The 14,430-nt window shown below is 33.9% G+C and overlaps 6 protein-coding genes and 1 long non-coding RNA gene across 7 annotated transcripts; 2 read left to right on the forward strand and 5 right to left on the reverse strand.

Annotated features, from left to right (window-relative positions):
- Positions 1 to 14: 14 nt before the first annotated feature.
- Positions 15 to 3,697, reverse strand: LOC139098633 (enoyl-CoA delta isomerase 1, mitochondrial-like). Its single transcript, XM_070650874.1, has 4 exons — positions 3,272 to 3,697; positions 2,077 to 3,196; positions 1,860 to 2,007; positions 15 to 1,548 (listed from the first exon to the last, which is right to left on the reverse strand). The coding sequence occupies exons 2-4, from the start codon at positions 2,341 to 2,343 to the stop codon at positions 1,010 to 1,012; spliced, it is 954 nt and encodes a 317-aa protein (XP_070506975.1). The 5' UTR covers positions 2,344 to 3,196; positions 3,272 to 3,697; the 3' UTR covers positions 15 to 1,009.
- LOC139098623 (enoyl-CoA delta isomerase 1, mitochondrial-like) lies at positions 2,603 to 2,995 on the reverse strand. The gene has a single exon (XM_070650860.1). It carries the CDS (start codon positions 2,993 to 2,995, stop codon positions 2,603 to 2,605), a length of 393 nt encoding a protein of 130 aa, XP_070506961.1.
- On the forward strand, positions 3,282 to 5,529 carry LOC139098637 (uncharacterized). The gene is made up of 2 exons (XR_011545215.1): positions 3,282 to 3,749; positions 3,862 to 5,529. It is a non-coding gene; the product is annotated as an uncharacterized lncRNA (long non-coding RNA).
- Positions 3,823 to 4,865, reverse strand: LOC139098636 (enoyl-CoA delta isomerase 1, mitochondrial-like). Its single transcript, XM_070650877.1, has 3 exons — positions 4,564 to 4,865; positions 4,363 to 4,510; positions 3,823 to 4,304 (listed from the first exon to the last, which is right to left on the reverse strand). The coding sequence occupies exons 1-3, from the start codon at positions 4,810 to 4,812 to the stop codon at positions 3,844 to 3,846; spliced, it is 858 nt and encodes a 285-aa protein (XP_070506978.1). The 5' UTR covers positions 4,813 to 4,865; the 3' UTR covers positions 3,823 to 3,843.
- On the reverse strand, positions 5,445 to 6,746 carry LOC139098635 (enoyl-CoA delta isomerase 1, mitochondrial-like). The gene is made up of 2 exons (XM_070650876.1): positions 6,221 to 6,746; positions 5,445 to 6,152 (listed from the first exon to the last, which is right to left on the reverse strand). The coding sequence occupies exons 1-2, from the start codon at positions 6,485 to 6,487 to the stop codon at positions 5,550 to 5,552; spliced, it is 870 nt and encodes a 289-aa protein (XP_070506977.1). The 5' UTR covers positions 6,488 to 6,746; the 3' UTR covers positions 5,445 to 5,549.
- A 1,060-nt stretch (positions 6,747 to 7,806) lies between these two features.
- LOC139098630 (enoyl-CoA delta isomerase 1, mitochondrial-like) lies at positions 7,807 to 9,137 on the reverse strand. The gene is made up of 3 exons (XM_070650868.1): positions 8,708 to 9,137; positions 8,501 to 8,648; positions 7,807 to 8,376 (listed from the first exon to the last, which is right to left on the reverse strand). Exons 1-3 carry the CDS (start codon positions 8,972 to 8,974, stop codon positions 7,931 to 7,933), a joined length of 861 nt encoding a protein of 286 aa, XP_070506969.1. The 5' UTR covers positions 8,975 to 9,137; the 3' UTR covers positions 7,807 to 7,930.
- A 3,704-nt stretch (positions 9,138 to 12,841) lies between these two features.
- LOC139098624 (cuticle protein-like) lies at positions 12,842 to 13,326 on the forward strand. The gene is made up of 2 exons (XM_070650861.1): positions 12,842 to 13,105; positions 13,168 to 13,326. The coding sequence occupies exons 1-2, from the start codon at positions 12,842 to 12,844 to the stop codon at positions 13,324 to 13,326; spliced, it is 423 nt and encodes a 140-aa protein (XP_070506962.1).
- Positions 13,327 to 14,430: the final 1,104 nt, after the last annotated feature.

Genomic DNA, 14,430 nt, shown 5'->3' on the forward strand with positions numbered 1-14,430 from the left:
AGTCTGTTCTAATATGACTTTTTATCTTTGTAAAATTAATGCCTTTATTTTCCTTCAATACATACAAAAGAAAGTATATTAATGTTATCTCTGACACGGTCAGGTAGCAATCATTTCCCACTCTCTTTAATGACACCAAGTCACTCTTTTGTTGAAAGAGAGGAACTGTTTATATTTCTTAATTATCTCCACAAACAGCAAACAAAACAAAATAACAATCTCTTGTGACTACTTATTAATCTTTAATATGTCTTTTTTAATTATTTAATAATGATCCAATTACTTATCCATTTGCAGCATTGGACATGAATTGTGAAAATGTTTATGGTATGAGCGTGTAAACTTTTAATGTTAAACTTTTAACAAAAGAAAATAAAATATGCAAATATGGGGGATCATTTGGATATTACGTAACAATAAGGAATGAGGAGGAATTTCGATGAATTTCTGGTAGGAATCAAGCTCAATTTCACTATAATCCACAATATTTAACAATTTTAGATATTGGTAAACAAAGACAGCACGTTTTTTCATTGTTTTTCGTTGTTTCACAGTGTTTTTCAATGTTTTTACAGTGTTTCCTGAACAAAATTTGAATTTATCGTAGCCGTTAAAAAGTTTGAATTATAAAAATTCGTTAAATGATAAAATCCATCAATTTGCAGTATGGTAACGTGTACTTTACTGGGTCTTCTTTTTGGATCAGGGAAGTGATAAATTTGACTATGCAGATAGGAAGTGATCACATGGACCAATAGCTCATTAAGCATGCTGTTGAAAGATACAGTTTTACATTTGGCACTTTGAAAATTATCAATCAGAAGCCTGTGATGGAGCTTGTAACTCATGGATCACAATTCACCTGTTGGTCCAACAAACTATTTTGATCTAATACTCATCTAAATTCATAAAAAATTTACTACATCTAGAACATAACAACTTCTAGTGTTACATAACAACCAAACAAACCCTATATTTAATAATCATATACTCTAACAATCTCATTTTCCTACGTTGTCTTGCTCTTCTTCTTTTTTGGCTTCACAAGTCGAGTAACATATGATACAAATTGTATTAAAGGCTTTAATCTCTTCTTCCATTTTAAAAAGGCAATATAGCGTCCAAGTGATGTCTGAATTTTATCATTTCTAATCGTTGTTATGAACAGCTCAACATCAGCTCCTCGGCTGTCCTCAAGTTCCTTAATGTCTTGTTGTCGGTATAATTGTTTAGTGACTGCGCGTGCCATTTGTGGAATTTTCTCATATCTTTTAAGAAATTCTTCGCATTTTGCAATCGCTTCTGCCTTATCTTTTGCGATTTCGTCGACTAAACCAATTTTTAAAGCTTCCTCAGTACTGAAAAGCGTACCTAAGGTCAAGGCCATTTCAGCTTTTCTTATTGGAATTGTGTTCTTCATTGAAGCCATGAACCATGCAGGTGCGACAATTCCAAGTTTGGTTTCATTCAATCCGATCGTGAATTTTGGAAGCATTACACGATACTCGCAGCACATCGCAAATAGACATCCTCCAGCGGGACTGTGACCTTTGTGATAGAGAAAAAATGTTAATTTGAGTTGATATTGATAGATTATTGTGGATTAAACTGTTGGAATTTGTGTCTTGATCCAATAAACGATAAGAGTGGAACAAAGAACATCGGATATACAAAGAAGGATTAAGTGAGTACTGCGCCGCACTTCCTAACAACTCCCTGTAGCTCAGTAAGTAAGAGGACATGGCATGGTAAGTGTCACGGCATGGACCTGTTGTCATAGGTCAAGACTGAGGATGACACTACCTAATTTTTACGCTCAGGAACGGCATCAAGCCTTCACAAGAACATAGCAATCTTACCATTAATTGCAGCAGCTGTTGGGAATGATGATCCATATAATTTCAACCAGCAGTCTTGTAAAGAACTCCAAAATTTCCTAGCTCGATCATAATCAGGTTTATACATCTCATTTATATCCAAACCCGCTGTAAACACCGTTGGCGATGACTGCAATTAAGGAAAAAAAGTCATGTTTTATTCATGAATATTAAGCCACAACTTATTTGGCCTACTTACACTAGTGAGTATCATTCCTCTTGAATTGTTATTTTTCACTTCATCTAATGCATTAGAAAAGGCTGACAGCAACTCCAAGTTAAGGCTATTGACCGGAGGACTATTTAATGTGACTAGAGCAAATCCAGTCTTATCATTTACGTCAATTAAAACTAAACCTTCAGACTTTGTTGACTGATGTTTTACTATATTCACATTATATTTAGCATAATTAAGTAAGTTCCTGCTTACTTGTCGTGAGTTTAATGCTAACTTTAGTGCACTCATCCTGAGTATAATTTTGTTGTTTCAAACTTTGTCCTTAACTATCAAAATTCTCAATTTAAAGATAAAGAGTATTTGATTTTTGAAAATAATAAAGAAATGTTAAGTCTGTTTGGAACTTTGTACCTTTATCAGCTGAATGTTTTTCTCGAAAATCGAAAATGATCTTCGAAATAGATTGAATTTGAAAAAAATAATTTATTTGAAAAAATTAACGGTTTTTTAAGGGATTACAATATGGACATAAAAATCAGCAAATTAATCACTTCCCAAGAAATGCTGCAAATGATGATTGTGCTTCTGGATTCAAAACAGCTCTGACAAACTCATCAGTGTCACGTTGACGATTTGCAGCAATTTCTTCCATGTCCTTTTGTCTTATCGATCGTTTGGTGAATCCACGTGAAACTGGTGGGATATCCTTAAACCGGTCTAAGAATGCTTCACATTTAGCAAAGGCATCTGATCTATCAGCAGCAATATCATCAATAAGTCCAACCTTAAGTGCATCTTCTGTGGTAAACAATGCACCTGATGTCAGTGCCAATTCCGTTTGTCTAGTGGATATGACACTACGCATTGTATAAATCATTGGAAGTGGAATTGAAATTCCAAGTCGTGCACCACTTATACCCAATTTTGAGTTACGGACCATAGCTCTATATTCGCAGCACAATGCAAAGAAACAACCAGCAGCGGGATTATGTCCATTAATGGCAGCAGCAGTTGGATATGTTGATCCATAAAGTTTAAACCAACAATCTTGAAGAACTGACCAAAATTCTCTCAATCTACGCTCATCTGCTTGGTAAAGCTCACGAATATCAAAGCCAGTCGAGAAAATGTTTGGAATTATCTACAAAATAGATAACAAGTCATGACTGTCAAATAAGAAGACATGATACATAATAAAAAATCTAAAAATATTTACACTGGTCAATATCATTCCTCTTGAATTGTTCCTTTCAACTTGATCGAGTGCTCTCGATAATGCCATCATAAGTTCAAGGTTGAAGCTGTTTACCGGTGGTCTATTAAGTGTGACTGTTGCGTATCCATTTTTATCATTTACATCAACAAGTACCAATTGATTGTAGTCAATATTTGTTGTGACTGTTTGACTTTTGAGGATCGTATTTGTGGCAATTCTTCTTATTAAATTCATATTATTTGGTGCTTTTGATAACTGACGGAGCATCATGGCTTGCAAATTAATTGACACAACTGATTGTAATGACTATTAACTTCCAGATATGCTGATTAATAATTGTTTATTAGTTTTCGGATAGACGAAAAACTCGTTATGGACTCTCCGTCGTATTGACTGATAGTATACACACGCATCGATAAACCATCAATGTTGATAACCATTCTGTTCAAATAAATATTAAGCTACACACATCAATAAGGTAAACACAAACAAACATCCATACAATGTAAATCTCTTAATATTAAGAAAAACAAGTCGACAAGGAACCAAAATTTATTAGACTAGATTCATGTTTATTTCTTATTTTTTAGAGCTTCATAATACATTTTGATTGTATTTTGTGCCTCAACACTTTCGACAGCTTTCACAAAGTCATCAATGTCTTTTTGTTTATGATTTCGGATATATTCGATCTCTTCTCTACGTATGCTACGTTTCGTCTTGTTTACTGCGTCCATTGGAATTTTACGGAATCGATTAAGAAACTCTTCACATTTGGCAATTGCTTCTGCTTTGTCAGCGACAACATCATCAACAAGATTCACTTTTTGAGCATCTTTAGCTGAATAAACGGTTCCTAGGGTAAGGGAAAGTTCAGCATGACGTCTTGGCAACAACTTGCCCATCACCATAACAAGAATCTTTGGTAATGCAATGCCTACTTGAATTTCATTTAATCCAATTTTATAGTCATTGACCATAGCTCTATAGTCACAAGTCATTGCATAGAAGCATCCTCCTCCTATCGCGTGACCTAAAAGTTAAAGTAAGCATTAATATTGAGGATGTATGATCAATGATTAAAGAATTGCCATTGACTGCTGCTGCACTTGGAAATGATGCATCATAAAGTTTAAGAAAACAGTCCAAAGCTGCAGACCACAGTTCTGCATACGTTTTGGAATTGCCATGATACACAACATCTAAATCTAATCCAGATGAGAATATTTTTGGTGAAGTCTGAAAAGGTTTTCAATGAGAATTTGTAACAGAACTGGATGTTAGTCACTTACACTTGTGAGTATTATTCCTCTTGATTTGTTCCTTTCCATTTCATCTAATGCATCTGATAATGCATTAAACAGTTCCTTATTAAGGCTGTTTGATGGTAATCGATTTATTGACAATGTACCATAGCCAGTTTTATCATTTACATCAATTAGCACTAACTTTTCAGCTTGTTGGACAGGTTTTGGAGCTGTACACAATCGTCTAACATTAGAATTAAATGCTTTAGAAAGCAATAAAACATTCCTGGACATTTTCTTTGAATTTTAAAATATTTTTTAAGAATTTAAACTTTGATTCTGTTTTATTTGTGGATGTAATGCAAGTAACTGTTTATAAAATTATTAACAAGTATGGGTGACTTAAAAATAATGTAGAACACAAGTTTTAGAAGATTAATTTTCAATGAAAATGGAAGAATTTGATTGTATCCGAGAGGAATTATGCCGTGGATCTCGTTGTTCGTTGGTTGAAAATATGGATCGACATCAGGCTACATGGTGACGTCAGGGCAACTTTGCGTCGTTCCGTTAATACATTGTGTTATCCGTCAAGACATTGTGATGCCCTAATGAACATGATTTGATAAAAGCCGGCATTTGATGCTTTTCAGTTCATCTTCTGCAGGGATCATGTTCCGCAGTTGCCAACTGGAGGAAGGAGACAGCCTGCGGCAAGTGCTAACTGGTATAAGATGACAACCTGCGCAAGTAACGATTCAACTGGTTTTCACCGGTTATTTATATCTCTATGCCAACTATGATATGATGTACCAACTAATCCATCAATGTCTTCTACTTCTTCTACACATATGTAGTCAAACTGTAAAAAAATCACTAATCGTGAAGCTTTTCTTTTTTTTTTAATGTTCATAGAGTCTTTAAGCTCCTAATCTCAAATTTTTGGACTTTATTTTTTTAAGACATAAAACTGTATAAAATTCTCAATAAAAATTAACAATGGTAAAGTAATCTTTGATTGCACGGATTTACTATTTCTTTGAGCGATCTAAGAATGCTTTTAGCGACTGTTGACTTGCTGGATCAAGAACATAACTTACGAAGTTTTCAACGTCTTTTTCCTTATTTCCACTCATCAGATCCACAATTTTCTTTCTGAATAGCTGTTTGGTGATTCCACGAGCTAATGCTGGAACACTCTTAAATTTGAGCATGAATGCTTCACATTTAGCTATGGCTTCAGCTTGATCTTTGGCAATTTCATCAACTAATCCAATTTCGAGAGCCTTTTCAGAGCTAAAAACTGTTCCTAAAGTCAATGCCATTTCGGAATCACGAGATGAAATGACATTTTTAGTAGCCAAAATAGCAACTTCAGGCACAGCAATTCCAAGTTGGGTTTCATTTAATCCTATTTTAAAGTTTGGCAACATTACACGATACTCGCAAGCGATGGCAAGGAAGCAACCACCACCAATAGCATGTCCATTGATAGCAGCAGCTGTCGGGAATAATGAATTATACAGCTTAAGGCAACAATCAAGATATACAGCACGGAGTTCTCTCAATCTTGCTGGATCTGGATTAATAAGCTCTTTAATGTCAAGTCCAGCTGTGAATGCATTCGTTGATGTCTGAAATGGAATGGAAAATTATGTTTTAGCATCAAACTTTCACAAAAATCAAAAGCATTAATCATTACGCTTGTCAAAATCATTCCTTTATACTTTTTCTCCTCAACTTCATCCAATGCCTTTGAAAAGTCTTGTAAAAGTTCAAGAGTAAAGCTGTTGAGTGCCGAGGGTCGATTGAATGACAGTGTTGCAAATCCAGTTTTCTTATTTACATCAGTGATTATAAGCTGTTCCTTTTTAGCTGCAGTTGATTGATTTCGTTGCGCGCTTAATGCAATGCATCGAAATGCATTTTGATTGAATATCCTTGATATTTTGATAGAATTTAAAGCCATGTTTTATTGGTGAAATTAATTATTATCAGCACTGCTGATCAAAAAACTGAACTTTGTACTTTATGTTTATTTTACAAGTTTAAGTTCCAATTGCGGAATTATGAATGAAAGTTAAGATTGTTTTCACTTTTAAATCAGAATTCGACAGTTAATGTACAGCAAGTATTAATTCACAGAACTTGTTGACTACTAAAGTAGCGGCACTTGCTGTTTACATAAATATTATGGTCAAAAGGTAAAAAAGTGTTGATAACAAGAAAAATTTCTAAAAAATTGTAGAGATATTCAAAAAATGTGATCATGTTGTAACCGTTAAAGATGTATTCTGTTAGGTATTTATTGTTGGATTTGGAAGTGAATTAAAACTTCGAGTTCGCAGTTGAAATCTGCTTGCTTTGGGAAAATGACGTATTTTTTGGGTTTTTCAAAGAAATTTTGCAACATTCTTGAAACATAATACACGGCAACCAAGATACTTCCCAATTAGTATGAATAAGTTAATCGATCAAATTCAGCCCCTGACCAGCTTGACTCTGCTTTGGTGCCAGATTCGGTATTAATCCGGCACAATCCTATAGATATAAACCGACACCAAGTCAGAGTCACGTCGCCCTGGTGCCAGCATTTGGATCAATTAGCCGACTTCCCAGTTAGTACAAAAGATAATGTGAATGATCCAAAGATGGATTACATTCCCAAGAAGAAGTAGCCGATTAATAATGATGGATTATTCTAGTAGTATCTGAGCAGTATGTAAATCTGGGTATCAAGTCATAAATAGGCAAATCTGAAAGTGGCCGAGTGGTTAGACAAGAGACCAGATATCTGTATTGCTATTTTGCGAATATGAGAGTCCGATTCTCCCCAGAGACCGATCACTCAATTTCTTTTATACTAAGAGTGTTGTATATAGGACAAGGATTCGTATAATGCTGAAGGCAATACAGTAATTAAGGTGACAAAACGTCTTGAGGGACTTGTCTAAAAAGGAACACCTGTGTCAATGGGGAAATCCTAATTCATGAGGATTAATATAGCAATTTTCTAGCATCTTTAAGTTGTTGTCATAGGAAAGAAACCCAAAAAAGATTAATTTCCCAACATTTGATGAACTATCTTATCAAATGTGATAATGTCACAACATCTGGGGAATTCTAATCATAAGAACTGAAGAATTAGCGTTAAAGCTTTAATTGCAGCGTCATGGGAATTCACTTACTTTCTTATCAGATTTGCACTTAATCTTTCGAAAAGCTCAATAACCTAACAACCCAAATTATTTGACATGTTTTTAAAATAATTTTTTTATTCAAGACACTTTTAAGCTATTTTAAGCTATCACATAATGATGGAAAAACCAAATTGATAAAATTGTATAAAATCCTTAATAAAATTAATAACTAAGATAAAAATTAACAATAATACTGACTCACTTAGTATTAATTAGCGACTAATGAGTGATTTTAATGCTCTCTGATTCTTTGGATCTAAAATAGCCTTTACAAACACATCCACGTCCTTTTGTTTTTCAGCAAGAATCATATCTGCGATTTCCATTCTAAAGTATTGCTTAGTAATTCCACGTGCTAATGGTGGAACCTTTCTGAATTTCGAGAGAAAAGCTTCACATTTGGCAATGGCATCAGCCTTATCTGTTGCAATTTCATCGACAAGACCAACTTTAAGTGCTTCTTCTGATGAATAGACATAGCCTAGTGTTACCGCTCTTTCTACTTCTCTGGCAGCCATAATATTCTTCATTGTAAGGATGGCTGTCTTTGGAATAGCAAGACCAAGTTGGGTTTCATTCATTCCAATTTTAACATTTGGGACAATTACACGGTACTCGCAAGCTTTGACGAAGTATGAGCCACCGCCGATTGCATGACCTGTGGGAATACATTGGGAATTTATTAGAATCAGTTGATGTGTGCTGTAGGAATCGGATCGGAAGATTATCAACTAACTATAAGTAGATGGATCTTCGATTCCAATTCAAGACAATAAACCTACCATTAATTGCTGCAGCTGTTGGATATAATGAATACAATAACTTGTGACAGCAGTCGAGGTATGCAGCATGAAGATTCCATAATCTTTCAGGATCGGGATCAACAAGTTCTCTGATGTCATAACCTGTTGTGAAGACGTTTTCGGATGTCTGAAAAGTAAGCAATTTGATCACATGCCGTCGAAAAAATTAGCATCAATTTAACTTACAGTTGTTAGAATCATTCCTCTAGAATTCTTGCTGTCTACTTCATCCAATGTATTTGCAAATTCTTGCAACATTTCAAGGGTGAAACTGTTGTGTGCCTTTGGTCTGTTAAATGATACAGTCACGAATCCAGTTTTGCTGTTTACTTCTGTGGTTATAAGCTTATCATTTGTTGCTGATGTTGATTGACTACGTTGCGTGCTTAATGCAAGGCATCTGAATGCATTTTGATTGATTATCCTTGATACTTTCAAGCAACTTAAAGCCATTTTCTTGTCTTATTTTGTCTGATGATTAAAAGTGGAAATATAAGTAATTTTTATGGTTTTACTACTTTGTTACTACGCTTCACTTCTGTTTTGAAGCATAAGTTAAAGAAGCCGAAGAATTAATTCAATGATAAAGGAATTAGATGAGCTTATCATGGGAATTTTGCCGGTTTTATTTTTGGAAAATTGATACTTTTTTTTTGGATATTTTTATCTTTTATAAAAATACTTTTTTAAAAATTTAAAGATTTAATCCTTCATGTCTCAGGTTTGCAATGAGATTAGGCCAGCTAACTTGAACTGGTTCACTTCAAATTAAGGATTGAACTTAATGTTTTGATCAAATTTACAGACATATTCTGAGCCATTCTGAGGTTTATCTAAAGTATACTCCAGGCCAGGGTAAACGCATAGAAAACGTGACAGTTATTTGTGTACGGTTCTACAAGAATTTGTACGGTTTTTAGCATTTGAAATTTGAATAAAAAATTAACGGTAAAAACACAAAATTTTTAACGTTAATATTAATTGATATTTGCTGAATTAATCATGTAAATTGATAATATTTGAGCAAGTTATCAACTAATTATCGATAAGAACTGAAATTTATGCTTTAAATTCAAGAATAAATTAATTTTTTTGTGAAAATTTCTAACGGGTTTTCAAATTTCAAACATAAGTGCTAAAAGCAGGACACTGCTAAAATATGAATGCTAAAAGCAGGACACTATCCGTTTACCCTGGACTCCAGGTTACTCTAGAATTGGTCAGCTTAGTGCCCCGGGGTAATGCCAGGCATTTTTAGAGACAGACGCAAACATTTCGAAAGAATGGAAATCAGGATTTTTCACGAAAAATCTTGGCAAATTGAAGCAATTCTTCCAAAAACTTTGGGAGTCTTGAACCCTAACACATAAACCATGCTCAGAATATGCTCAACATTTAGTACACTGAGCTTAAATTGTACTGATCATTCCATCATGAGTTAAATTATTGTCTGCATTCAAAAATTTTGAAACTTTTTTTCTGAATCTATCAAACAATGTCAGATCCACAAATTTGTCTTCAAAACTTAGTTCTCGACGAAAACAATGTCATATTCTCAGACTTGAACTAAAGCTTGATCAAAAAGCCTCAAATCATTTCAAAATTTTGCAACAAATCTGTTCAACTTAATTAATATTTTTCACTTCCGATACATACTTGTGACAAATTTTATCAACTAAATGTGTAACTGAACCGAAATTTCAATTCAACTGTTGATGTTTATGGTGCCAAACCGCAATTTATATTAATTCTATACCCGAAGACACGCAATGATGTTACAAAGAAAGTGATATCACACATGGCATGATAAAAAATTTGAAATTATTTTTGTAGAATTTAATTGAAAAATTTATGATTTTATTTTGACCGTTAAAAATATTTTCAAGTTTGTCATATCACAGTAAGCTTGTGTGGTAGCACATGTGCACCATAAATTCATAACACAAGATAATAAAATTGTTATCAGTAGTTATAATTTTGCTTACAAAATGAATAATGATATTATAATTAAATGATCTCCTATTAACTGAGTGCTGAAAGGTTTACATTTATGTTGAGCATGAATGTGGGTTTATAGTTACATCAAGGGTATCATTAATATTGGTTTAATATTGTTATTATTACAGGTTTAATTACTTAATACTCAATTTCGATATTAAGAGACAATTTTCTTAATTTATGGCAACAACTTAACTTGCGTAGTCTGATATCTGAGAATTTCAATTTATACAGGAGATATCTCTTCTTACTTTTGACATATCACAGAAATATATTCATCTGAAAATGTTCAAGGATTTATGCAAAACTCATGTAGATTTTAGAGGCATAAAAATGGATATTTATGGATTATTAGAACTAAATGTAAATTTTAATTGCTAGAATTGGCTAGACGCACATGTAATGTCGTGAGCATTGTGCGAATCCTTATCATATTGTCACACTCCGTCACACTCTATGTAATGATTGAGAGATCGGCCTCTGGTGGGAATTGAATCCACGAACATCCTAAACAGCGAAACAGATGTCCGGTATGTTGTCTAACCACTTGCTCCTTACTTTCGCATTGACATATTCGCCTATTTATGGCTCGATACCCCAGATTCCACTCTGTTCAGACTGTCTATTCAGACTATATTGATGATTGAAATCGATGCTCCGATGAGACAATTTATAATACAAAATTGTGTATTATATCTGTATTACTTTAGCTTTCGTTCTAGAGCTGATATGAATTTATAGTAATCTATTGATTAATTGTGAATTGAATTTGATCGATTGTGAAAATGAGATTCACAGCCTCCCCTTGTAGGACAGTAATGTCGTCAAAAGAGTGGTTCTGATACCAATATAGTCTACTGAGTGCAGAGGTCTAATGCATCAACACTTATAAACAGTCCCGTATTACCTTAACGCCGTTCAGGATCTGCATAATCTGCATCACAATGTTATTGTTCGTTGTGCTAGTTTCTAATTCCCAGCACTTTTGCATCGTTGTTCATACAACAATCCCTTGAGCTCTTGGACTTAATCCAATCTGAATAGTAAAAGGTTTTTATTCATTGAATAATCGAAATGAGAACTGATATGACACACCTGCTGAAACGTTTTATGTATGGAAAGGTTGAGTGGACTTCGAGATTAAGAACGGCATGCCCGATCGAAACATATTGAAATGTAGTCAACACGGTGACAAAAGTGTCAGTTTGCTAGGAACCAAATGACAGCCTATTTGTATAATTTGGTTATTTTCGCCAATCAGTTGATCTTAACAGGCAAGACTTTTTGGTACTTTACCATGAATGCATGTTCTTTGCCTGTTAGAATGATCACTTGATTCTAAGCATTAATATCGATTATTATTGCCTTTTTCCGCCCTAAAATACCCGATAATCAAATTTTATCTATTATTTAATACTGCGACGTAAAAATTGCATATGATAACATTTCGATTTATAAACAAATCTTATCAATCCAGTGGGTTAATTTCCTTAATAAACTCGTCATTTTATCGTGTTATCAGAATATTATTTTGGGGGCCAAACCCATCCACGTCAGTCTATATTTCAAAGATAGTCAAAAAAGGACAATAAATTGTCTAATAATAAAGTGAAATTATGGTAAAGTACAAAGATTAGATGTAGATATTTGCTAATTCAGTTCTTATTAAGTCACATATCTACTTTCATAGATACACGATTTTGCAAGTACCACAAAAACTCTCAATTACATTGGAATTACATAAAAAATGTTTTGACTGAATCCGTGCCACTGACTTTATATTCCACATAAATTTTATTATTTCTGGTACGAAAGTCGTCCAAACTGATTGTTATCCGATACATTGTTCAATGCTCAATGACAACCAAAACTTGTATTGCTTTATTTAAAGTCAATATTAATAAAAGGGAATCCAATTAAGAGTGAATTTAAAAGCTTTATGGTAACAAACAATATTACAAGTATTAAAGTGAATGGTAGATACACATATTTATTATGTGTGATAACTGTCTTTGAAGGACATTTTCATGTTCGGTGATGTCAAGTTCGCAAGTTCTTGCACACATTAAACAGGTTAAAGGAATAAAGGCATCCATTGAATTTAAACATGGGATCTACTTAAGAATTAATGTTTTCAATGATGGGGAGAGCAACAAAAAAAGTAAAAGTTGGGGCAGAATGTTAAAACGAAGAAGAATCAATGTAATGGAACTAAAGTAAAGTGAGTATAAAAGGGTGATGGATCAGAATCGTTGGTATCAGTTCAACTTTACAGATCTTTACAAAAACATTAAATAAATAAACAAAATCAATCTCATAAAAATGGCAAAACTTATTGTATTCCTTGCCTTTGTTGCCTTATCAAATGCTGGTGTTCTCGAATATGGACCACCAACAGTCATCAAGCAATACCAGCCAGCAATCATCAAGAAAGTCGTAGAAGCTGAAGCACCTGCAAATTATCAATTCAATTATGAAGTCAATGATGCTTCAACTGGTGATGTTAAGTCACAACACGAAAAGGCTGAGAATGGTGCTATTAAGGGATCATACCAACTTAATGATGCTGATGGTTTCGTGAGAATTGTAAGTCCACTTGTTGAATTATTTTAAAGCCATAAATTCAATGAAAATTCAAAATTATTCAGGTTGACTACACTGCTGATGATAACAATGGTTTCCAAGCTACAGTTCGTCGTGAGCCCTTACAAGTCGTTAAGAAAATCATCGCACAACCAGCAACAGTTACAAAAATTGTACAGCCAGCAATCACAAAAGTTTTCGCACCATCTCACGGATGGGCGTAAATGATGTAAAATGAAATGTACAGCAAAGCAATTATGAAATCTCTCATTCCTTACGATTAAAGTTTTATACAGTCAGTAATTGTTATATTAAGTGAAGAAAACAAAAATATGGAAAACGCACGTTTATAAATAAATTTAAATTTTTTTGCAAAAGCCCTTCAGAATATAGAAAAATTAAGCCTGATTATTAATGACTTTTTTGGGTCAATGGTCAATTTTGAGTAATTATCTTGACGTTTCAGGGAGAAAAGGGATATGTAATTTTAGAAAGGGACTGACAGGAAAAGGACAAGCTATCCAAGCTATTCTGCATAGTCTTCAGCTTAACATCGCTTAGCATCAGCAATTTTTAGAAAACACCACTGATACTAGACAGTTGTTCATCTAAACCAGTGTTGTATGACATATCTTGGTGACAAACCATGACCGAAGCATCTATTCACTAGCGTGCAATATGGTGCACTAGTGTGTCACGGTACACAGCTTGGACAAGACTGATACAAACAATAGATTCTTTCACTGTAAGAATCAGTGATGGTCAACATGTGTGACGCGCAAAATGTTGTTTATGACCAAAATGCGTCGGGACACAAAAACAGTTGTCCAAACTTTGTGCTGTGGCTTGCTCGTATGCTTCCAATATTTCTTGGAAATGGCATGATCTGCAAGACTTGTACGGTTTCGGTCAAGGCTTTCTCGAAGATGTGCCGTAACGCAAAGTAGGTTGCCTATTACTGGTTAACACTAAACATCATCAATTACTTCTCAAACTTACAATAATTATACCAAAATCCTCAATAATACCGTCCTGATGAGCAAATTCACCAATAAATTTAAAATTGAGAATCAAGTTCAATAATCATCATAATACGTAAGCATGTGCTTCTTAAAAAATCTTGTCTTCTATTTATAGTTGACATACTACCATCTCAAATGCCATATAATCATACATACCAGAAATTCTACGGTAAAATCATCACACGGTCGAAGACTTGTTATTATGATCTCTTTTTTTATTTTGGACACATGCAACTCGACAAGGCCGATGAATAATTTATGTCAATTCCATTGACTGCTTATTCGTAAAACAAAATTGAATTTTTT

This window comes from Chironomus tepperi, unplaced genomic scaffold (genome assembly GCF_022539635.2).
Source record: "Chironomus tepperi strain 1889 unplaced genomic scaffold, CSIRO-AGI_Ctep_v1 contig_449, whole genome shotgun sequence".
In the NCBI taxonomy this organism is placed as follows: Eukaryota; Metazoa; Arthropoda; class Insecta; order Diptera; family Chironomidae; genus Chironomus; species Chironomus tepperi.

What these genes read in the sequence shown, in the direction of transcription:
- LOC139098633 (XM_070650874.1), bottom strand. Translation starts at nt 2,343, where the DNA reads ATGAGTGCACTAAAGTTAGCATTAAACTCACGACAAGTAAGCAGGAAC. An exon ending in GAGGAATGATACTCACTAGT is followed by an intron (nt 2,008 to 2,076) that starts GTAAGTAGGCCA and finishes CCTTAATTGCAG; the next exon opens with TCATCGCCAACGGTGTTTAC. An exon ending in AACAGCTGCTGCAATTAATG is followed by an intron (nt 1,549 to 1,859) that starts GTAAGATTGCTA and finishes TCTATCACAAAG; the next exon opens with GTCACAGTCCCGCTGGAGGA.
- LOC139098623 (XM_070650860.1), bottom strand. Translation starts at nt 2,995, where the DNA reads ATGGTCCGTAACTCAAAATTGGGTATAAGTGGTGCACGACTTGGAATT.
- LOC139098636 (XM_070650877.1), bottom strand. Translation starts at nt 4,812, where the DNA reads ATGTCCAGGAATGTTTTATTGCTTTCTAAAGCATTTAATTCTAATGTT. An exon ending in GAGGAATAATACTCACAAGT is followed by an intron (nt 4,511 to 4,563) that starts GTAAGTGACTAA and finishes AAACCTTTTCAG; the next exon opens with ACTTCACCAAAAATATTCTC. An exon ending in AAGTGCAGCAGCAGTCAATG is followed by an intron (nt 4,305 to 4,362) that starts GCAATTCTTTAA and finishes TTTAACTTTTAG; the next exon opens with GTCACGCGATAGGAGGAGGA.
- LOC139098635 (XM_070650876.1), bottom strand. Translation starts at nt 6,487, where the DNA reads ATGGCTTTAAATTCTATCAAAATATCAAGGATATTCAATCAAAATGCA. An exon ending in AAGGAATGATTTTGACAAGC is followed by an intron (nt 6,153 to 6,220) that starts GTAATGATTAAT and finishes ATTCCATTTCAG; the next exon opens with ACATCAACGAATGCATTCAC.
- LOC139098630 (XM_070650868.1), bottom strand. Translation starts at nt 8,974, where the DNA reads ATGGCTTTAAGTTGCTTGAAAGTATCAAGGATAATCAATCAAAATGCA. An exon ending in GAGGAATGATTCTAACAACT is followed by an intron (nt 8,649 to 8,707) that starts GTAAGTTAAATT and finishes CTTACTTTTCAG; the next exon opens with ACATCCGAAAACGTCTTCAC. An exon ending in AACAGCTGCAGCAATTAATG is followed by an intron (nt 8,377 to 8,500) that starts GTAGGTTTATTG and finishes GTATTCCCACAG; the next exon opens with GTCATGCAATCGGCGGTGGC.
- LOC139098624 (XM_070650861.1), top strand. Translation starts at nt 12,842, where the DNA reads ATGGCAAAACTTATTGTATTCCTTGCCTTTGTTGCCTTATCAAATGCT. An exon ending in CTGATGGTTTCGTGAGAATT is followed by an intron (nt 13,106 to 13,167) that starts GTAAGTCCACTT and finishes AAAATTATTCAG; the next exon opens with GTTGACTACACTGCTGATGA.